Source organism: Microtus oregoni, unplaced genomic scaffold (assembly GCF_018167655.1).
Source record: "Microtus oregoni isolate MIOR12 unplaced genomic scaffold, Mior012 000002F_ref0000024, whole genome shotgun sequence".
Taxonomy (NCBI): Eukaryota; Metazoa; Chordata; class Mammalia; order Rodentia; family Cricetidae; genus Microtus; species Microtus oregoni.
Genome location: NW_024543061.1, coordinates 8,660,744 through 8,679,093, shown reverse-complemented (window position 1 = coordinate 8,679,093; position 18,350 = coordinate 8,660,744). Strand labels below are relative to the sequence as shown.

The following is an 18,350-nucleotide window of genomic DNA, read 5'->3' as shown; positions in this document are numbered from 1 at the left end:
TCCTAGTCTGCACTTTCATCTTTAGCTGGGAATCAGAGAACTTGACTGTAGCCTTTTGCTACATAACTACCTGAGTCATTAGAAACAGGTCCCACTTTTCTCATGTGGATTCTGATTCCCCAGGGAGACCATAGTATTTGTCCCTTTTGTTGGGAATAATATCCCCCCTGTAATACCCCACCATGCTATTTCCTTTGTTTTCTCTATCCACAGCATTAATCACTGATATAATAAATACCTTATTTCTCAGTTAGTCATCTTAATATACTCTGAAACCATAATGCCACATCCAAAACCTAAAAGTTTGTTCATATAGAAAGTTTCATTTCTAATTTGTTTCATATGAACACAAGTGATTATATGTAACTATATAAAATGATAAACACATATGAGAGTAATAATGCGATAGTTGTCATTCTGGCATTCATTAACGCCAGTAATATACTTATCTTTGGTTGAATTTGGTTTCTTTTACTGGAAACTTTGAATATCATTTCCCAAAAAGCAAATTGTGGGACTATTTACAGAAACAAAAATTTGTAATTAATGATGTTGTAGCTGTTAATCCTTTATTTGATGCATTAACTATTTTTACTAATGTTTCCAAAACTAAAAGTGCTTATTGGACAGAATTTAAGTACTGGGTAGAATTTAAAGATTATTCTTCAGTACAACAAAATGAATTGCATGTTGTTATTAAGTCCTTCAAGATTTCCCTAAAGAATTAAATGTTGTAGCTGATTCAGCTTATGTTATAGGAGTTGTACAAAATATTTTTAATGCTATGCTTCATTCCACTAAGCATTCTTTGTTAATTTTGTTTAAAATATTACAAACTCTTATTCAGAAAAGGAATTCTTGCATTTTTATTACCCATGTACGATCACATACAAATTTGCCTGGATATCTTACATTTGGAAATGCTCAAGTGGATAAATTAGTAGCTTTTTCCTCTGTCAAGAAGAACATGAATATTTACAAACTAATGCTAATCATCTACATGTCCAATATAAAATTCCATTTTAAGAAGCTAAACAAATTATTATAAATTGTCCATTTGTCGTTTGTTACATATACGTTCTATTCCTCAGGGGATTAATCCTTGAGGATCTCAATCAAATGAAATTTGGCAAATGGATGTTACTCATATTCCAAAATTTGGACGTTTATCTTTCCTCCACGTGACCATTGATACTTTGTTATCATTTATATGGGCTACCCCTTTGGCTGAAGAATGCACAAATCATGTTATACAACATTTATTAGAAGTTTTTTCATCATGGGTGTTCCCTCTCTTATTAAAACAGATAGATAATTGACCTGCTTGTTCTTTCAAAAAAAATGCTAAGTTCTGTAAATGGTATAACATTGCTCATGTTACAGGTATTAAATATAATCCACAAGGACAAGCTATTGTTAAACATGCCCATCATACTTTAAAACAACAAATTTAAAAAAATTAAAAGGGAGGAAAAAAGAAGATTGTCGTATGGAATTAATGTGGGATTTTCAGAATAATGTGAGAGCCATTTTACATCAAGTGTTATTCAATTAAATTTCTTGAGTCTGTCTCAAGGGGATATTTTAACTAGAGCAGAGAAACATTTTGTAAACACCCAAAATGCTGAACTGGCAGAAAAAAGTTTGGGCTAAAATTGCCATAGATGCTGAATGGCAGCCTGCATTGCTAATGGTAAAAGGGAGAGGATATGTTCTTGTCTCTCTGCAGGATGGGCGACAATTATGGCTCCCTGGCCTCTTGATCAGGGCTTGTAAAGGAGCAGAAGCTGAAGACAGGAGTGCGACATCATAATGATGGCCCTCTGGTCAAAGAAGAGGCATTCCAGTGTTGGCCATGGCAAGATTATCTCTATGAAAGCAACATTGACAACATCGGTCTTCACCCTTACAAACATGGGATCAGGTGAAATTTCTTGCAGCAAGCACAGGGTCAGATTATTGTCCAGCAGTCTGGAAGACTGGTTACAGCAGAGCATCTTTTTCTGGCCATGTGTGCTCTGCTATCTGTAGCTTCTGTTCAGGGATCAGCTGTACGTTATTGGGCTAATGTCCCAAACCCACCAATGTTTGAGCCTGTCTTTTGGGGAGATACTGATGTTAGTGTATACCACTCCCAGTATCTTCTCTACACCTTGGAATAATTTGACTTATCTGAATAATTTTGATAGGACCCCATATAATTTTACTTATGTGGAGAAAAGGGAGTCAATATGCTTTGGAAATGGTCCTTGTTTTTCTATGGGATTTCAGCATTGGTTACAACCTGGTATTAAAAGCTGCAGATCTTGTACTCGTCTTCAAAGACTTTCAGCATGGTTCATTAATCAGACCTGGGATAATATTGTTAAAAATTATGAATTAGCATATCTGGTACCAGATTTTACATATTGTAGTTTAAAATATCAACCATTAATTTTGAAAACTTGTTTGGGAAAATTTGGAAAAATAATTCTAACTGAATGGATCAATTGGGGCCCATATGGTCAATTTATTAACACTTGTTCTGTGGAATATTATTACCACTTGTGATCTGCTTAATGTTACTAGGATGAATCAAGCTGAGAATAAAACAATAACTGGAAGCTGTCTTCCCGCAAGGGGAGATGGAGGAATCAGTGATAATCGCATTGCCTTACTCACAGCCCCTACTGCAATTCTGACACATATTTGGAAGATCGTAGCTGCCTTAAAACCTGTTCAGCATTTTAATGGATTATTTGTTGGAACAGCAGTATCCGCTTCTACTTATAAGTTTACCTTGTTTAGAGTACTAATGTTATTGCTTGTGTGCCATTAACATATGTATTTTTAGTTGGAAGAATCAATTTTACTACTGGAATTAGTTGTTATGATTGTCAATTGTATTCATGTATTAATTCTTCTGTTAAGTTTAATCCTCATAATCAATCACTTATGACATTATAGCAGCATACACATTTTTGGCTGCCTGTAAACTTGGGTCATTCTTGGGTTCAAAATCCTCTAGATCATATTGTAGAATTCTTCAAAAACATATTGAAAAGAACAAAGCGCCTGTTAGGTATAGTAATAGCTGTAATTCTTAACCTTATTGCTGTTGTTGTTACTGCTTTTGTGGCTGGTGTTACTTTACATACATCCTTGCAAACAAAACATTTTGTAGAGCAATGGCATAAAAACTCTCATAAACTCCAGATTCAGCAAGCTCAAATAGATGCTCGACTTCAGACAGAGGTTGATGTACTTAAGCAAACTGTGGGATGATTGGCAAAGAAATATTTATCTTTGCAAGAACAAATTACCTTGAATTGTGATTGGAATTCAACCACTTTTTGCATTACTGATTTGGCTTATTATGATTCTTTACAAGAATGGAAGGTTATTCAAGCTTATCTTTTGGGCAATGCCTCTGCTTGATCTTTCATTGATCACTTACATGATGATATAGGATTTACTTTTGCTAAATCATTTCCCAATTCGGATGCCTCTACCATTGCACAAATTTTTGCTGACAAATTGACAGGATTAGATCTTAAGGGATTCTTACAAAGTATTCTTCATACCTCCAGTGGTATGCTTATTGTAATCATTCTTATGCTTTTTTTATTCTTGATTATGTATCAGTTTTGTATTTGACCAAATGCAGAAATTTGCATACTTTATGGTTAAGACTCCTTTTAACTTCAAATAAAAATAAAAAAGGAGGAAATTGTGGAGACACATAACTGGCTTAGAGTACAGGCTTCTCTTGGGACAGATGAGCCGAAGTTGGGAAATCGTTGCTTGGTGGTGAAATAGGAGTGGCGGGCTGCGTCTCCAGCACCCAGCTGCCCCCATGGCTAGCTTTACCCGAAATAATTACACAGAAACTGTATTCTTTTAAACACCGCTTGGCCCATTTCTATCTAGCCTCTTCTAGGCTAGCTCTCCCACCTGGACTAGCCCATTTCTAATAATCTGCTGTAGCCCACGAGCTGGCTTACCAGGAATGATCTTAACGTGCGTCTGCCTGGAGTGGAAGAATCATGGCGACTCTCTGACTCAGCTTCTTTCTCCCAGCCTTCCTTTCTGTTTACTCCACCCACCTAAGGGTGGGCCCATCAAATGGGCCTAGCAGTTTCTTTATTGCTTAACCAATGAAATCAACAGATTGATATATGACACTCCCACATCAGCTTGGCAAACCAAGCATAGATGAAAGCAAACTTTCTTTGCTCATTTCTCAAAAGTTCTGTCAGAATCTGTACCCTGGATAGGGAAGTGGCCCTGGAGCTTAGTTCTTCACACTCTACCAGTTGCAAAGGATTGCTTTGCCCTTGTATACATCTTGCCTTGTTTCTATGTACTTCTTTTCATTTTTGTTACTGTTATTAATTAAGGTATTGTTTCTTGCAAGGTGAGGCAAGAGTTTCTCATGATCATTTACATGTGTAAAGGGGGGATTCAGAGTTGAGGTAATGATTTTTAGTCTGTTTAAAAAGCCATACAAAATAGAGCTTGTTATGCAGTTATAATAAAAATGAGCAATGAAAGGTATGAAGCAAAATATTGGTAAACACATTAATAAAAATGCAATATAAATTTTTAGAAGTAATTACAACACAATATGTACATACACAAATAGTAATGGTATTGTCTGTTTATGTTAGCAGGCACTTAAGTGAATACAGATTTTATCTGTGTCATAACATGATCCACTTTTAATCTGTGCAAGTATTTTGTTTTTATATTTGTAAGATGATTGTGTGCTCTCAGAGGCCAGAAAACATTCCTGGAGCACCTGAAACTGAAGTTAAAGATAGCTAGCCATGTGTCAACATCTGGAGGTTGAGAATCAAATCCAGGTCTTCAGTAAGAGGGTCTTTAACCACTGGTTAGCCTCTCCAGCTCAGTGAGCTAACTATCTATCTGTCTGTCTGTCTATCTATCTATCTATCTATCTATCTATCTATCTATCATCTATCTATCTATCTTCTCCAGTTTGCAAAAAAACCTCAAAATATAGCAACTTATAATCCTGAAGGAGTTTCTAAAATTGATTCACTCACTCAAAAATTTACAAATAAAATCCAAAGACAACCAAACAAAGAAAATGTGAATGCCAGAAATGTAGTATTACATCTTCTGACTTGCTTCTATTAGTGCAAAATCATAGTAATTAAGTGTATATATACATGCATAGATAAGCACATATATGAATGAGACATTATAAAATACCAACAGGAAGTAGATCTTGCACAAATGTAATTAAAAATAAACAGAATCGAAGATAGATCACTTTTGTTGTCTTGATATTTTGTTTTGTTTCTAAACTATTCTATGGGCATATCAGTTCTTCAATAATATCACAGATGAAAGCATGTTCAAAACTGTTTTGTACTACATATAATTTTATCTAAACAAATCTGCATTTCATTTCAAACAGTGAGATTGAAAGTCATATAATCGTGGTTTAATTTTGCTTGATACTTATAAGTAGACCAGTGGACATAGGAGCCAAAAAATCCTATTTGAAGTGCTGCAGACAGCTGAGAGCATCAGTTCCCAAGTGATAATTTCAAGGCACAACAGAATATTTTTAGGCAACTTTCTCTTTCTCTCTCACTTATGCTCTAGCTTTTGTGAGAAAAGCAGTGATGGAGGTGGGTCATCTTTCTATCTGTTGTTTCATTAGTTAACTAATAAAGAAAACTGCTTGTCCAGAGGTGGCTTTTGTCTATAACTGATGAGGGTTTCTCATGTGTCAGCTACTATATCTAGATTTGGCTTGAAAGCCAGGCACTGTGGCTTGGCTGAAGTGACTTAAGAGATGTGTTGTGACTCTTTGATTGTCAACTGCTGCATCTTGTAAGTGAAACCTATAAATAGTCTCACTCACAAGCCCCTCCCCTTAGAATCTGTCTACCAGATACAAGAGCCAGGGGAACCATTTCACTGATACATGTACAGTGATATTCATGGCAATTCATTGAGCCCCACATAGAATTAAAATCTGAGAAGTGAGCTGGAGAGATGGCTCAGCGGTTAAGAGCACTGGCTATTCTTCCAGAGGTCCTGAGTTCAATTCCCAGCAACCACATGGTGGCTCAAAACCATCTGTAACTTCAGCTCCAGGGAATCTGATGCTGCCTTCTGCCCTCCACAGGCACCTGGTAGGCACATGGGACACATACATGCAGACACACAAAATGCTTGCACACATAAAATAAAAAAACAAACATAAAATCCTCTTTAAAAATCTGGGGAAAGGAAATAAAATATAAGCAAAAAGTAACAAATCAACAGGAACTTGTAAGCGGCGTATTAACCAGGCTAGCTTAATGTGAAAGAGCAAATTTTAATGAAGGGATAGCTTACAACACCAGGGATCCAGCGATGCCAGGAAAATACAAAAAAGGACCTGCAGGGCTCAGGCCTGCCAGATTTTTGCGTAAACATTAGCCCGAGGCAGACACGCCCCCCATTGGGCTGCGCTTCTCCTACAAAGCAGTAATTCATTCTACAGTCAGTTTCTTTTAATAATATTTCCCTGTCATTTAAATGTTGTTGCTTAAAAACTAATTCATTACATTTAGATGACTTTTGCTTGGAATGCCCCCAATAGTTTCTGCTCTTCTGTATGATTTCCCCATGGTGATGCAACTCAGACTGTTTATGGGAAACACTTCATTAAGGCAGAAAAGTCATTGATATTCTGTATTGCTGTAAATGAAGAGAGAGGAAGATAGGGTACAGAGAGGACTGTTTAGCATCTTCTACAAAAACAAATGGCTCTCTATGAACTTTTAAAAAGTCCTGTGACTTGTGAGAAAATGTTTCAGTGAGGCATGACGTGGAGCAGCTGAAGCAGCTCAGTTTCACACTTCTGCTTCCATGGAGGTTTATGTTATGACTTGCATCACTGTGGGACGAGGATTACTAGTCTGTTGACAGTAATAAATTGCAGTGTCTTCAGGCTCAAGGCTGCTGATGGTGAGACTGAAATCTGTCCCAGATCCACTGCCACTGAACCTAGATGACACCCCATTTTCCAAGTTGGTTGCATGGTAGATCAGGAGCGTAGGAGCATTCCCTGGTTTCTGCTGGTACCAGTTTAAATAATTACTAATGTACTGACTGGCCCGACAACTGATAGTGACTCTTTCTCCCAGAGATGCAGACAGAGAAGATGGAGATTGGGTTATCAGGATGTCACATCTGATACCTAGAAATAGAGACAGAATAAATATCCACAGAATTAAGCATCATAAGAGAGAACTTCCCCAAATTACCAGTCAATAATCACTGTATTACAGTGAAAATCCCATTTTAGTCCTATTTTACCTGGAAACCAGAGCAACAAGAGCCCAAAGAGCTTAACAGGGGCCCTCATTTCCATGTTAAGTACTGACTTCAATGACACCTGCACAGGGTCTGACTGGTATATGAGGAAGTCCTCAAAGCTGTACAGTGAGTGCATGCAAATCATTGGAAACCAGTTAGTGCTGGGCACAGCTGTCAGGCTTATGTAACTAAGCACAAACCCAGTGTCTACAGAAGCTCAAGGCCAAACTTCACATGTGCCTACAGAGAATGCAATTTTTTTAAGCTTTAAAATTATAGATGAAAGGGTTCCACAGCCTAAAGAGTCAGAGAGAGCCCCCACTCCCACTGTTAGGGATCTCACAGTAGCATCAAACTACTCACTCATAACATATCTGTAAAGGATCTGAGAGACATATACAGTCTCCCTGATCTTTGAGTACCCATAAATCCTGGTTAGTTGATTCTGTTGGCCATATTTTCATCCAGTGAACTCTCTGGATCCTCTGATCTTTCCTCTCCTTCCCTTAAAGCACTACCAGAGATATGCCTAATGCTAAGCTTTGGGACTTTGCATCTGCTTATTAGTTGCTTAATGAAGATCCTCTGGTCTGTTTTATGTTCTGTGAATTGCAATAATGGAACAAGTGTTATGCATAAATACAAGATGGTTAAATAGAAGATTCTCCTTAAAAAGAAGTTCACTTAGGGCAATATCAGCTTTCTGGCACAAAGACATACAAGAGATGGGCCAAACCAGCCCACCTCCCTTGGCTTCTCAATGTTTTCCTGGACATGTATGAAATATCATCAGTGTAATTAGGATTTCTAAAAGTTATAATTTATTTCATTTGTTTGAATCAGATTATGTGCAGCCTGATACAAGCAGAGGGTCTCAAGATAGAAAATAGAACTATAGAAACACTGGATATGTGCCTCACATAGGGCAAGCTATGGGAGGAAGCAAGAGGTGCCAGCTTTTCTTGACTCCTCAGGAATGAACATTTCCCTCATCTATCCGCAAGAGAAAGGTAATGTTTCTCTTTCATAAAGCTCAGGCTCAGTGGGAGAACATGTGATAATGTTATTATGGTGGGTTGTTAGTCATGATGTACACTTTCTCAGAATTAGTAATAATATGTTATAAAAGCAATAAATTATTTAATATAACTTAATAATTATCTATAGACATTGGGTCTAATGTTCATAACTTCTTTTTTTTTTCAAAACTGTTTTCCTCCAGATGTGAAATACACTTGAAGTGAAAACTTGGTATGTTGCTCTTTGGTTTTTCACCTTGAAGATCAGTGAGAAGTGAACTGTAGAGAGCAGTATCAGCATCACTATGCAGCCCTCTGGAAAGCTGGTTCCTATCAAAATAAGGAAATCATAGACTCAACACTAAACAGTGCCAGATTATATGCCTATGATGGTCTGTCTTACTGAAACCTTTCTAGTCTTCTGAATCACCCTTTCTTAGAAATAAATCCATAATTTTTTTTCTGTTGTCCACAAAAGATTTAATGTGTAAGTCTGATTACCACATTAAAATTCCAGACTTTATTTTTTATTTTTAAAATCCTGCATGAAAATTTGAGAAATTGTACCCTTCTATATATACATGTTCTGGTGGAGAATATCCAACAGTTTTTTGTAACTCCAATATCAAAGAATGCTTAGACTATTGAAAGTCAAATCATTTTATTGAACAAATATATAGTGGTTTGAAAATAACATACTAAAGAATTGTGTATGCACAATTGTAGAAGTAGACATTGAAGATTATAGAGTATAAAATAAACCAGGAAAGCTTGTAGTCTCTTTGTATTTAAAGTCTTAAAAACAAAATAATTTTAAACACACTAGAGGAAGGATTCTAAGAGTTGGAGATTCAGACAATACAGTAAATAAGTTGTATATCTCAGTAACTTACTGAAGAAGAGAAATAGAAAAGTGGAAAAGAGAAAGCCAAGCCCTTTGTGTTAGTCATAAAGACAAGAAAGGAACTATGTTACAGAAGCTGGAAAGGAACTTCCAACAATGAGAAAAATCAAAAGTAAGTACATGCATGCTTAGGGAAGAGACAGAAAGAGAAAGGGGCAATTTGAACTTTTCTTAGCAGCTAGGAAAAGGTAGCATGGGCTCTATGGAGACATCTTCAGGAGATATTACCATGGGAAGTCTGGGAAGAACAAAAGCACACTGTGCACTAAGGACTAATCCCTCTTTCAATGTTTTCCTCATTCAGGTCTGCTGTTACTATCAGTCATCCAGAATATCAACAGTCTCAGAAACAAGGCTGAATGCCTTAATCTTAATATTTGACCTGAGGAAACATTGATAGTAAAGCCAAGTCTACAACTGACCTATGGTCTCAGTCTTGCATTGGTAGATTTCTGTGGGGGAAAATATGGAGTGTTCAATGCTGTGCGAGCACATTCTACTCCTTCAGATAATAGCCTTTAAGATACCATCCCACTTGGCATGGCCTCTTATAGTTTAAAAAGCAGCGGGAAGTGTGCACCCACTCTCTGGCTTCTGGCTCCCGTACTGGCTGCTAGACTCTGTTTCCAGTTTGCGCTCAGAGGACTGTTGTTTAGGACAGTGATCAGTAAGTTTTTCCCCTTAAATAAATAACCCTTTTTATTATCAATAATTCTGAACTGGTGTGGAAATGTTTTACAGCATCATCTGGTGCCCAGCATTTGATTTTAGACCCCCAGCTCTACTGCCTGCCATCAGCTCTGAATGTGTCTGGCTTGGTGCCCAAGCCCTCCCTCAGTCAGCTGCAGTTTGTACATGGAGCATGCCTTGTAATGGCTTCAAGTACCCATGCACCCTACCATTTGCCTCCCACCTCCCTGTCTGAGCTAGCACTTCTGTGGCGTTCTAATGATTTATTTGCATTTGCCTATTCCATTGCTCTATAGACATCCGCAGAGCACAGAGTCTGTGATTTATCTTTCACCATATTGCTCTAAACTCAGTTTTCAGACTGGATTGGTTTTGTAGGTAGCTCAGGACACTTACTAGCAGGTTACGGCTGTTGCATGTAATCCAGATAATTGAACCACAGGTAAGATTTAATATCCTAAATATAGAGCATAAGTTGCTAATTTAAAGGGCCAATATTTCAGACAATCTAACTGTCTGAGGTTTCAATAGTCTCTTTAATTACACCATGTATGAGGTTATACAAGAATTATATGATGTTCCTTCTACATCACTATTTTTGTTTCTGGGGATTAGTCTTCTATTCAATATGTTTTTCTTTTAAAATGGTTTGATAATAGGGCTAGGAATGAGGCATTTTTAGAGGTGGTGCAGTCTTTTCAGACTGAAACCGCATTCTTCAAGAAAGAGGTTGGAAATCTGAAGATGGAAACGGATAACTTAACTAACCAAACTCAGTCAACTGAGATACTTTTGGAAATGGTACAGACTGATAGTAATTCATTTAAAGGAAGATTCAGCACTCTACAAAAGGAAACAGTTGATTTGTCAAATAAAACACAATCAATGGCAGTGGATGATGAAACATTATTTGAGAGAATTTGCACTGTTGAATGTCTTAATTGACTCTGTCAAAGGGGTATGACAGATTGATTGATAGAATGTCTCTCCAGGAAGGTAATATGTATGCTATAAAGATTATGTCCAAGGATGAAACATTATCTCTACTGGACAGACTTCATACCTTGGAATACTTAATGAGGGCATTAGAGCAGAATTAAAAAATGGAGTGGTAAACAAATTTGAAAATATTGATGAAAATATAAAATTCGATGACCAGGAAAAAATGGTAAAAAGGCAAAATTTAACCTCATCTGTATGTAAAAATCTCTGGGATAGTTTCCCAAGAGTTCTTCCTGCCTTTCCAATAATAACATCAGAAAAAGTATCTGGCTCCAAGTATCCTAAGGTTGTCAAGAAATATACATGGAGCCCATGAATATGACTAATCAAAAAGAAATTAAACAAACAATTATAGCTTATCCTTTGTTAGAGAAATGGTCAAAACGTGGGTTTTCAGTAGCAAAGCCACACTTTAAGATTGGGCACAGTTAACCTCAGCAGTCCTAGAAAGTGGAATGCAATTGCTTTGGGGTGCTTTTTAAAAGAGGAAACAAAAATGTTAGAGCAACAAGAAAGAAGCAAAAGGACTTGAGGTTTCCCTAGATCAAATTTCAGGCAACAGAGTTTATGCTGATCCTCAGGATCAAGCTCTTTAGGATGACCACACTTTGTCCCTATGTAGCATAGCAGCTTTAAAGACTTGGGACAGGATTCATGAATTAGAAAAGAGAGTTGATTCATATTTTAGTGTGAAACAGGGTCAGAGAGAAACTTTTAGTCATTTTTTGCAAAGACTAACTGTTGCTGTACAAATAGGGGTAACTGACCCAGAAGCTAGACATATAATAATTGAATCTTTGCCAACATAATATGAGAATACAAACAGATCCTTGGGGCTTTAAAAATCAGATCATCACCCATGGATGAACTGGTTTTTCATACAATGAATGTTGAGACACGTGACTAGGGTACTGAAGCTCGGGTAGGAGAAGCTAATTACAATGATAAGAGAAGACTTCAGAATACCAAATGTTTTAATTCTGGTAGAATGGGACATGTGAAAATGGACTGTAGACAATGGATTCCTAGCAATATTGTCTTCTCTGGGAATGGCAGAAATAAAAGGACTGAGCCTCCAGGTATATGTAGGAGGTGTGGCAAAGGTCAACATTGTACCAATGAATGTAGGTCAATGACAGATTGACAAGGCAACCTGATACCATTGGGAAATGTGATGTGGTGCCTCTCACGGGTCCCCATGATAAATGTGGCCCAGTCGTTCCCAGTTTCTGTGGAGAATGTGTCTTGCTAGGAAAATTTAAAAAATCCAATGACTGCTCTAAAAAGCAATACTGGTCTGGATGATGGATTAAATGTGGAGGATGATTCAAAAACTCCAGTAGGACAGAGGAAATATATATTTTAGCAGACTTCTATAAATGGTCAAAGACCAAAGCTAAGAGTTTGTATAAATGGCATTTTTATTGAATCCTTATTAGACATGGGTGTGGATGTAAATATTATTACTCCAGAATCTTGGCATCTGGATTGGCCTCTACAAGAGGTAGATATTCTGTTCTTGGTAACTGGCACCCTATCTCAGGTAAAACAAAGCACGAGATGGGTTGAATGCATAGGGACAGAAGGGCAAATAGGAAGACTAAGCCCATATATAGCCAATTTTGCAGTGAATTAGGGGGGTCATGACCTATTACAGCAATGGAATACCCAGATTAATATTCCTGCAGCCCCAAAAATTTATGTTTCTGAGAAAAGTTTTAGAAGATATTACAGACAACAAACACCAGTTATTCAGGCTAAGCAGGAACACAAAGCAATTGATAAAGATATCTTCAGAGGTACAAAGAGCCCTACCTTCAAAATGGTTAACTGAGAAAGCAATATGGGTTAAGCAGTGGACTCTAGCTAAGGAAAAGTTGCAAGCTTTAGGACAGCTGGTACAAGAGAAACTAGATTCTCTACTTATAGAAGAATCTTCCAACCCTTGGAATTCTCCTGTATTTGTTGTTAAAAAGAAATCTGGAAAATGGTGACAGATCTAAGGCCTATCAACAAGGTTATTCAAGCTATGGGCCCTCTAAAATCTGGAATTTATCTGCCTTCTCTGTTACCAAATGGATGGCCTCTCATAATTTTTGATTTAAAGGATTGTTTCTTCACTATACCTTTACAAGAAAAGGGTAGAGAAATGTTTGCCTTCACATAGACTACTTAAAATAATTCTCAGTCTACAAGAAGATATCAATGGACTATCCTCCCATAGGGAATGCTCAATAGCCCCACTCTGTGTCAATACTTTGTCAGCCAGCCATTGGAAATAATTCATAAGCAATTTCCTAAGTCTATAATTTACTGTTACAAAGGTGATATTTTGTTATCTGATTCAAATACAGAGACTGTAGAAAGGATGTTTGATGAAATAAAGAAAGTCTTGCCTAAATGGGGATACAGATTGCTCCTAAAATGATCCAAAGAGGAGATTCTGTTACTTAGCTAGGTTACAGAATTGGTTTACAAAAATTTAGTACATGAAAGGAACAAATTAGGAGAGACTGGTTGAGGACACTTAATGAGTTTCAAAGATTATTGGGAGATATTTCCGGTCTACAACTGGCAGTTGGGATAACATCTGATTTAATCATTTATTTAAACAAAACCATAGATGGTGATAAAGACTTGAATAGTCCCAGAGAATTAAGAACTGAAGCGGAAAAGCAATTGGCTTGTTAAGGAGAAATTACAGGAGGCACATGTGAATAGGGTAAATTCAAATCTTAATTGTATTCTAGTTTTATTGCCTTCCAAAATTTCTCCTATAGGAATTTTAATGCAGAGGGATGATGTTATCTTAGAATGTATATTTTTACCACACAAACCAAGTGAAAAAATAAAAACTTTTGTGGAAAAGGTCTCTTAATTGATTATAAAAAGCAAACTGAGACTTCATCAATTAGAATGTATAGACTCAGCTGAGATTATAGTGCCTTTTCTTGCTGATGAAGTAAAACAAAAAGTTATGGGAAGACAATGATCCCTGTCAAAGGGCTTGTTCTAAAATTTTGGGAGAAATTGATAGTAACTATCCCCAAAATGATAGACTTATCCTTATAAAGAGAACTTCTTGGATTCTTCCCCAGATTGTATGTGATTCACCAATAACAGGAGCCCTTACATTTTATACTGATGCAAATAAAACAGGGAAGGCAGGATACAAATCAGAAAAATTAAGTAAGGTGGAACAAAGCCCTTATAATTCTTTCCAGAAAGCAGAATGATATGCTATTCTTCGGGTAGTAAGAGATTTTAATGAACCTCTCAATATAGTGACTGATTTACAATATGCAGGAAGAGTTTTCTTATACACTGAAACTGTTGTAGTTATACCATATGATATAATTTCATTGTTCATCCAGGTGCAAGACATAATCAGGAATAGGCATTATCATATATACATAACACACAACTGATCCCTTACATGTCTGCAAGGTCCTCTAGCACAAGGTAACAAAGAAATTGAAAAATTATTGGTTGAAAGTGTGTTGCAGGCCTCTGAATTTCTTAAAAACATCATGTCAATAGCAAAGGTTTAAAGAAAGAGTTTGCTATTACATGGCAACAAACTAAGGAGATTATAAAGATGTGTCCTATTTACTCTTTCTATAATCAAACATCATTGTCTGCATAGAGTAACCCTAACGGTACTCAAAGGAATGAAATATGGCAGATAGATGTGTTCTAATTTATGGAATATGGTAAATTAAAATATGTATGCCACACCTCAGACATGTATTCATGTTTTCAATAGGCAACTGCCTTGAGTTCAGAAAAGGCTGATTCAGTAATCACACATTTATTAGAAGTCATGGTCATCATGGGAATTCCTGCACAAATAAAGACAGAAAACGATTGAGCATATTTATCTAAGAAAAAGAAATGGGTTTTTGCTTATTATAATATAAAGTAATTACAGGTATACCAAATAATCCTGTAGGTCAGGGAGATATAGAAAGGTCAAATCATACTACAAAGGAAGTGCTGAACAAACAGAAAGAGATGTAAGCCAGGTGGTAGTGGCGCACGCCTTTAATCCCAGCACTCGGGAGGCAGAGGCAGGCGGATCTCTGTGAGTTCGAGACCAGCCTGGTCTTCAAGAGCTAGTTCCAGGACAGAAACCAAAAACTACAGAGAAACCCTGTCTCAAAAAATCCAAAGAGAGAGAGAGAGAGAGAGAGAGAGAGAGAGAGAGAGAGAGATGGAAAATACCCCTGAAATAGATTGCCTAATTCTTTATTAAATTTGAATTTTCTTTTTTTTTATTGAGAAAAGGAAAAAAAAGTATCCGCCTCCTCCCAGCCTCCCATTTCCCTCCCCCTCCTCCCACCCATCTCCCCCTCCCCCAACTCCTCTCCTCCTCCCTCTCCAGTCCAAAGAGCAGTCAGGGTTCCCTGCCCTGTGGAAAGTCCAAGGTCTGCCCCCCTTGGTCCATGTCTAGGAAGGTGAACATCCAAACTTGCTAGGCTCCCACAAAGCTAGAACATGAAGTAGGATCAAAATTCCGTGCCATTGTCCTTGGCTTCTCATCAGCCCTCATTGTTCGCCATGTTCAGAGAGTCCGGTTTTATCCCATGCTTTTTCAGTCCCAGGACAGCTGGCTTTGGTGAGCTCCCAATAGATCAGCCCCATTGTCTCGGTGGGTGCACCCCTCGCGGTCCTGACTTCCTTGCTCAACATGTTCTCCCTCCTTCTGCTCCTGATGTGGTATTTCCCAATGGTATGCTGTGAATAGCATTGGTTAATAAAGAACTGTTTTGAGTCTATAGCAGAGCAGGGCAGAAAGAGCTACATGGGGGAAACTAAAGTGAATCCTGGGAGAAGGAATGCAGAGTTAAGGGAGAAGTCATGGAGCCACTGCAGGAGACAGACATGCTGAAATTTTGCTAGTAGGCCACAACCACATGGTGATGCACAGATTAATGGAGATGGGTTAGATTAAGATGTAAGAGTTAGAAAATAATAAGCTAGAGCTAATGGGTCAAGCAGTGATTTAAATAATGTAACCTTTGTGTGATTATTTTGGGAGTCTGATCAGCAGGGAAATGAGCAAGCAGCCTTCCTTCAACAATAAGGCTTTCCTGAAAAATATCATTCCTTTTTTTCATCTTTCTAAAGATTCTACCTTGAATTTTTCTTTGCTGTGTGAATTCAAATAGACATAATAATCCAAATTTCTTCAGGATACTGAACAGTATCTTTACTAAATCAGAATTTATGTTGTTGAGTGTTTGCTTCCAGGGGCCAAGGAAGCAGAGGAAACGTCATAGTCTTTTATTCTGAAACCACTCAGTGCACTGCCAAGCCTGCTTCTTCTGCATAATGATCTCAGGAGGTAGAGGCCCCTGGAGGAGCAGCTAACTCAGTCTAGGCTTACACTTCTGCTTTACTCTGTGATTATTGTTATGATTTGTTCTACTGTGTGTGGGTAAGTTAAATCCTGTTTACAGTAGTAAGTTGCGATGTCTTCTGTCTCAACACTGCTGATGGTGAGGGTAAAATCTCTGCCAGAACCACTGCCACTGAACCTGGATGGGACTCCAGCAAACAATCTGGATGCAGCATAGATTAGGAGTTTAGGAGATTTTCCTGGTTTTTGCTGATACCAGTTTAATTCATCATTAATGTTCTGACTGGCTTGACACTTGATAGTTACTGTGTCTCCTAGTGATGCAGTCTGAAAAGGAGACTGGGTCATCTGGATGTCACATCTGGAACCTAGCATTGAGAAAGAAAAAAACACAACAACATATATAATGCTGTCTTTTCAGTTCACAGAGCTATCAAAAAGCCAGGTAGCACTGACCACACTGAAATAAGCATTGCTATCATCCATACCTGGGATCCAGAGCAACAAGAGCCCCAGGAGATGAGCAGGAGCCCTCATGTCTGTCCTGTGTCCTGATTGGGAGTGACTTCAGCACAGAGTGTGACCAGTCTGTTAAAAAGTCCTCAGAATATTGGGGCATTCTCTGATTACATGCAAATAAGTGGGGTCTAGATGATATGGGCACAGATGCCCAGCAGTCTCACCTTAGTAACTGACCATGCACCAACATCAGGTCCCACTTTTCTGGGTCATACCAAGACATTTTGGTGTGTTCTGCAGAAAATTTCTTCCTCTCTAAGACTCATGGGACAGTCTGCCTCTGCTGTGCTGAGAGGGGAATTTTTATGTGGATTGTGACTGGGATTTCTCGCTAGTTCTACTATTCATCTTTTACAAAGGCATTTCAAGAAACTGGAAGATGTTTTAAAAGTCAGTTTAATTTGGACATGTGGATATTCTTTTATGCTGGGTCAAGACAGGATTTCTCTGTTAAACAACCCTGGCTGTACTGGAACTCACCCTGTAGACAAGGCTGGCCTCAAGTACATGTGAATATTTTTGAGGCCAGAGAGAGTTCTTCAAGAAATCTAAATCCAAACCATTTTTTTTTGTATTGCCATGATTCAGTTCCTACCCTTGTGTTCACTCTATTTTTCTTATGCTCCCTGGCTGACCTTTCTACTCTGGAACCCTTAATGGTGAATACATGTGTTCTTGGTGACATCTGCTGGAAAGACTGGTAAAGTAACCCCTACTGGACAGACAGCAATGAGCAGAATCAGCTGTTTATCCACGATTACCTGAAATCTGTGTCCTTAGTGTTAATTAGTTGTCCTTTTATTTTCATTCAGTGTTTATAACCCTTTTTCATGGTAATTCATATATCTTACAGTATAAATTCTCACCTCTTGTATACCTTTCTAATTTCTCCAGCGTCATGTGTAAAATAGAATCTGGAAGTCAGAGGGTAAGCAGCTATAATCATGAAGAATGTATTTATTACTTCTTCCATTCTTCACAGATTTAATCATGCTCATACTCAAGTGTCCCAGTTTAAAAGTTTGTTTTTGTCATGTTGACACAAACATATATATTGAGAAGAGGGAATTTTGGTTATTGAATTAATTCCATTAAATTGTACTGATATCAAGTTTGTTCTTTATGATTGATGTGGGAGAGCTCAGTTCACTGTGAGCATTGTCAATGCCTGGTGGATGATCTTAGGTCATTTTTCATTGTCTTAGCTTCAGTTTTACCTTTGTATTTCTGCTTCAAATTTTTTCATTGATTTAACTCAGTTATGGACTGTAAATTATAAGCTGAATGGACCCCTATCCAAACTAATCAAAAGGTGGAGAGAGAACACTCAAATTAACAAGATCAAAATGAAAAGGGGGACATAACAACAGACACTAAGGAAATTCAGAGAATCATTTGATTTTACTACAAAAGCCTGTATGCTACAAAATTGGAAAATGTAAAAGAAATGGACATTTTTTAGATAAGTACCATATATCAAAATTAAATAAGGTGAACAATTTAAATAGACCTATAAGTTGTGAGGAAATAG

General features: G+C 37.5%; 2 gene segments (V, D, J or C); both read right to left on the bottom strand.

The window, feature by feature from the left end:
* Positions 1-6,881: 6,881 nt before the first annotated feature.
* LOC121432744 lies at positions 6,882-7,378 on the bottom strand. The segment is given in 2 exon segments: positions 6,882-7,204; positions 7,324-7,378. Coding segments are annotated over 2 exon segments (378 nt in total).
* An 8,958-nt stretch (positions 7,379-16,336) lies between these two features.
* On the bottom strand, positions 16,337-16,843 carry LOC121432735. The segment is given in 2 exon segments: positions 16,337-16,668; positions 16,789-16,843. Coding segments are annotated over 2 exon segments (381 nt in total).
* Between the last annotated feature and the right edge of the window lie 1,507 nt (positions 16,844-18,350).